This window comes from Sinocyclocheilus anshuiensis, unplaced genomic scaffold, assembly GCF_001515605.1.
Source record: "Sinocyclocheilus anshuiensis isolate Anshui unplaced genomic scaffold, SAMN03320099.WGS_v1.1 scaffold1110, whole genome shotgun sequence".
NCBI classification, from domain to species: Eukaryota; Metazoa; Chordata; class Actinopteri; order Cypriniformes; family Cyprinidae; genus Sinocyclocheilus; species Sinocyclocheilus anshuiensis.
The window spans coordinates 379,849-385,411 of record NW_015536525.1 but is presented as its reverse complement, the minus strand read 5'-3'; the positions used below and the strand labels follow the sequence as shown (position 1 = coordinate 385,411).

Sequence of the window (5,563 nt, the reverse complement as noted above, 5' to 3'; positions counted from 1 at the left end):
ACTATATGAGCCATAAAAGCCTGATGTATCAAATAGGCCTATGATATTTAAAGAAAAAGCAAACTATTTTTTTACTTTTTTATTTGACATTTTCTTTAAAGGTTCTATAAACTGTTCCACACACACACACAGTCTGGTCAGCTATCCTTGTAGGGACTCTCCATAACCATATTTTCTATCGCCCTATACCTAAACCCACCCCTCACAGGAGACTTTCTGCATTTTTACTTTCTCAAAAAAAACCTCATTCTGTATGATTTATAAGCTTTTGTACCCATGGGGACCTCAATTTAGGTCCCCACCGAGACACGAGACCCCATGAGTCTGTGTGTATTCAGGTTTAAGTCCCCACCAGGATATATAAACCTGTACACACACACACACACACACACACGTTAGGCTTTACAGGGTTAAAAAAAAAATACAAATAAACATTGCAATGAAAATATAAGTACAGAAGTTAACTAGGATAAAATCTAGGCTTTTTTTTTGTTGCAAAATTGCAAAAGATGCAAATGGATATAACACCCCTCACCTAAAACCAATCACTAAGCATTACACTGTAAAAGTGTGTGCTTTCCTTCAGCGCAGAGGCAAGAACATCCCTGCTGGCCAAGCCTTGTGACACTGAGTCAGACTGGGTTAGTGTTGTCTGCTCATTTGTGTGGGACATGAGTGACAGGCCAGGCTTGTGCTTCCCCATTTGTCATGCTGTTCTCACAGATGTTGTTTGATGTAGGACAACATAGTCAAATAACTATCTGGTAATATTTAAATGTATTATTTTAAAAGTAAACCTCCATAAGTGATATTTTGCCAACTATAATATTTGAGAACCACGGTATGTAGAATTCACATTTCTCTCTCTATATATGGTATAGTTTTAAAAATCAGTTAAAAGGGTAACTGTGTCTTTCCAAAAATATTTCCTGGTGTAAAAAAAGTGATGTTTCTTTAACTTGGATAATGTACCCAGCAGATATCTTGCTTATTATAAGTACTTGCTTGCCTTACTTATTACTAAAACTTATTTCCAGTTTCAATGTAGCTATAATGAGTCAAAATAAATAAGTCACAGAACAAGTTTCCAATTTTAGCTCAAAACGCCAGCTTTGGGGTTTCGGGTGGAAGGGAGTCGATCTGCACATGCGCAGAGAGGATTACATTCAGAGGAGATGAAGGCTATTGATTACATGGATTTCTCGTGCTCCTAATAAACTTTTTTTGCCAGGGTTTTTTCTAAACGGAATTCTAATATTCAGAGCATTTGGAAAGGAATCGAATGGAATCGGATTATATTATCCAAGAAGATAATCTCAAAAATAACCAGGTTTAATGTTTTGCCATGGCGCGATGGTTTGCGAGGCACGTGACAGACTCCATCCAATCACGGCGCGGCAACGACAGCCATGTCTTCTTTGTTCTGGATTTATCAACATTACTGACTAATTACAAGTTTACAGTTTATGGATTTTTTTTAAGATCGCGTCTTTAATCGCTAAGGAAATGCCTTCGTTTGCAATGTATCTTAAAAAGAAGACTTGTTTTCAGGATACCCCGCTTAAAACCAGGTTAAATCGCGCGAGTAGTTGTGTGGGTTGTCACGTGACTCTACCTGCCCCCACTTCGATCCAATGAATGGAGAAGAAGAAGAAGAAGTCGGACATGTTTGAGGGAAATGTGTTGAATAAAGAAACGTGGCTGAAGACGAGAAGAAAATCAGGATTTTATCCAACAATGAGGAATTCGACATATCTTGCTCTTCCTTTTTATATTCAGTTCACTTAATCTGGATAGAGGTATATGTTAGGAGTCAGAGTTATTTTTTAGAAAACAAAATTCGGTTGTTGTAAGACAACTGCATGTTAATAATTCAAATTAGGCGTTTTGGTTTAAATAATTCATAGACAACGAACAATTTGACCGGTTTAGTGTTGTGTTTTGTTTCCCCACACAATCCATGACATTGTTTCAAATCTGTAACCTTGGCAGTGGGGGATGGGCGGCTGTATATTTAACTAAAAATCCGTTGTTCTGTTACCGTTTTAATTTAAAAATCTGTATTTTAAAATACAGGTTGTCGTATCGTTTTAATATACTTTCAGGCGTCTAAAAAGAAAATCTTTTAATCCGTGTATTTCAAGTGTCCTCTAAAAAAACAAGTAATGCGTCTGATTTGTAAAACCTCGACACGATTTGTTAATAACGATGGCCTTTTATTATAACGAGCAACATTTGAGGGGAATCAAACGTATTTTCGGTGTTGTAGATGAGTTTGGCTTTGGTAGTTAGAGCTAGATGCTGGCCCTAAACGCGGTAGTCTCCATTTTTCTAGGATTGCGTGTAAAATCTTAATGTAATTCGAATATCTACGTAATTTCTGACCAACTCGAGTGAGTTTTATACATATTTTTGTCGTTATTTGAAGACCCAAAGTTGCTGCGTCACTTTATGGAGGGCACTCCTTGTAGGCCGTGTTGGGTCGACACACAGAGAGAAGGGCATCGCCTTTTTTGTTTGCTTGTTTATATTAGGTCCGAGTTTGCTACGTGTTTTCTTACACTGGGTTAAAAAAATCGAGTTTTTAATGAGGCCTAGCATTGTTTTTGGTTCTTTTAGGCCTCGGGTTTGCAGTTTTCGCTTTACTTGCGGGAATTTAGCAACATCACGAGGTTGCCTAGTTTAGATGCTGGGGCTTTTATGTGGTATTTTTGTGATTTTTTTCAGGCTGTACGGCGAAGAGGGCTGTAGTGTGCGTGCCGCATTTGTCTGTTACACGTGACTGGTCTGCTGAGCCAATGGTGGGTCGCCAACCTGCTCTCGATGATCGCGCCTTAGTTCTGGCCAGCCAATCAGCGAGGTCTGTTGACGTAACAAAACTCTTGAGAAACGCAGCGTTTCTGGAAATGTTACCGCGTCTTTGAGTGTTTTAAATTATTCGCGGAAATGTTTGACTGAATGTTAGTCACGTATCGATAGCAGTGGCGTTGCTTAGGCAAGTGTTTTTTTTTTGCGAAATAATCTGGTTTAAATCCACAAATCGTGCTCAGGGGGATGTGTGGGCGTGGCCTATTTGATTGACAGCTAGAGCGGCCTGTAGAATTCGACTAGATGGGACAGAATAATTCTATATATATTCTAAACATTGTTTGTATGCCAACATTTTATTTGATTGGAAATAAAAGTTTTAAATGTGAACACTTTGTGATTTTTGTATCATTTAGCACTGTTTAAATTAAACATTCAACTCTTTAAGTTGTTTAGATAATATGCTTACATCAACTTGACTAAAGATTTTAAGCTTACAAATGTGTCTTGAGATGATGGAGATGTTAGATTTACTAAGCTGACTTCTCTAGAAGCAGCCTGTCTGCATTTAGTGTGCTTCAGTTTGTTAAATGACTCTCAGTCCATACTGGGGCAGGTATGCAAACCTTCACTTACAGAAACTGGCTGGAAGGCATGAGAGCAACATCTCTGCAGAATGAGTGAACACCCACCTCAAGTGTTTTGTATCTGTAGTTTTGTTATTAAAATTAACTGATGCAATGGTTTTACAAATGTTGCATCATTGTGTGCTATTTGTGCAATCCCAATATACACTGAGAATGAATCCCAAGAGGATGCACGTAATATATCGGATGCTACCAACTTGTTCTCTTTAAAGTGTTCAACAGTTAGGCTTCAGAAGGTAAGTCTTAGTGAGGAAGTTAGGTTCTTCATACTATCAGTTTATAAAAAAGAGTTTAGTGTTTAAGTAACCTAAAGTTACTGAGGGTAGTGCAATTTAACAAGCATTTTTAAAGTGTCAAATGCATTTAAATGCCCTACATTCCTATATACATGAGTTAAGAAATCATATTCGTTTTTAAAATAATGATAGTATAAAGCTATGAACCATTTTTTGCAATGAAGAATTCATATCAGGTATATTATGTATATAAAATCAATTTAAATTAGATAATACAGTAGGAAGTTTTTTTTTTTTTGAAGGATCTATGAGGAAAATAAGCCTATGTTATATTTACTAACCATTTAATAATAAAACGGGGTGAACAATTAGTTAAATTAGTCCAAAGGACAGGAATAATTGATTTGTCATTAAAAATATTTATTTTGAGGCCTGCATTCTCATTGGTTAATTTCTCAGATGAACACAAACATGACCTGATCTGGGTTATTAGGTCTGTTTAAGGCCCCGCCCCCAGTTTCCGGCAGGACAGTGGTGTATGGGTTTGGAATGTGTCCCAGCATAACTCACCCATGCCGGGACAGATAGACTGCTGCAGGGGCAGTTGTGTCTTCATGCTTGGTCCTCATTAGCAAAATGCACTATTTAGTCATAGAGTTTGAGTCATGATGAGTCTACTGTGATTATGTTGACTTTTCATATTTAATGCATGTTTCATCACATTTAGTCACAAAGTTGGTCATTATTCCGTTTCTATGTATAGTTTGGCAATTTGTTTATTTTCTATACGATCTCACCCTTGTCTTCCTGTTCTCTGCAGCTCTCTGGGCGGGGGCGACGGCATGCAGGGGGTCACCATGATGGAGCATACCATCTCCACTCCCGGCAAACGCATCCGCAAGCCGTCGCTGCTGTACGAGGGCTTTGAAGGACCTGCCCTGCCCCAGGTTCCTCAATCCGGGCCCCCTCAAACCCTTGTGCGGGACCCCGTTCGTCAGGGCCGCATGACCAACCAACTGCAGTTCCTCCAGAAGGCTTTGCAGAAGACGCTGTGGAGGCATCACTTCGCCTGGCCTTTCCATGAGCCGGTGGATGCTACCAAGCTCAACCTGCCTGTACGTTTGTTCTTGTTTTGGGGACTTGTTATTATGCTCTGTGTTTAAATATTAAACAAGATGGCATGTTATCCCACAAGTTATGGGTCTAAACTCAAGCGTATGTTTTTCTGACTTAATAATGACTTGTATTGTCTCATGCAGGATTATTACAAAATCATTAAACAGCCCATGGATATGGGGACTATCAAGAGAAGACTAGAACACAATTATTACCGCAGTGCCAGCGAGTGCTTGCAGGATTTCAACACCATGTTTACCAACTGCTACATCTACAACAAGGTCAGTCAGTTCGTTTATGTCTAGGTAAAAAGTTCTGTGAGCGCTCTGACCTGTTCAGAGCTTGGATTTATTTTGTTGTTCACCATCAAGTTGCTCCGGTCTTCTACCCAGGCTATTATGGAGCAATTACTCGCATCAGTGCTATCGTCTAGAGACTGCGATGTGATCTCATAGTCGTCTGTTTATTACAGCCAACAGATGACATCGTCCTGATGGCTCAGTCTCTGGAGAAGGCTTTCCTGCAGAAGGTTGCACAGATGCCCCAAGAGGAGGAAGAGATTCCTGCACCTGTCCCTAGGGGCAAACAGGGCAAACCTAAAAAAGGCCACAAATCAAGTAAGAATGGGGGGGAAACAATGAACCTAAATAAACTGATGAAGAGAACAGTTGACAGGATTTCCGTGGTCATGGTTTCGATAGCTATCTGGAAATAACACATATATATATATATATATATATATATATATATATATAT

The 5,563-nt window shown here is 39.0% G+C and overlaps 1 protein-coding gene across 3 annotated transcripts in view; it reads left to right on the top strand.

The window, feature by feature from the left end:
- The first annotated feature begins 1,215 nt into the window (after positions 1 to 1,215).
- The window catches only part of LOC107694105 (bromodomain-containing protein 2-like), a 14,528-nt gene continuing 10,180 nt past the window's right edge, over positions 1,216 to 5,563 (top strand). The window contains exons 1-4 of one of the 3 annotated variants that reach the window (XM_016493718.1): positions 1,216 to 1,799; positions 4,512 to 4,806; positions 4,951 to 5,088; positions 5,280 to 5,424. In XM_016493718.1, the coding sequence (XP_016349204.1) occupies positions 4,534 to 4,806; positions 4,951 to 5,088; positions 5,280 to 5,424 (556 nt within the window). In that variant the 5' untranslated portion in view covers positions 1,216 to 1,799; positions 4,512 to 4,533. Of the gene's footprint in view, positions 1,800 to 4,037; positions 4,807 to 4,950; positions 5,089 to 5,279; positions 5,425 to 5,563 lie in introns of those variants that run through there. The other 2 variants (XM_016493700.1, XM_016493709.1) reach the window with 2 other exon arrangements.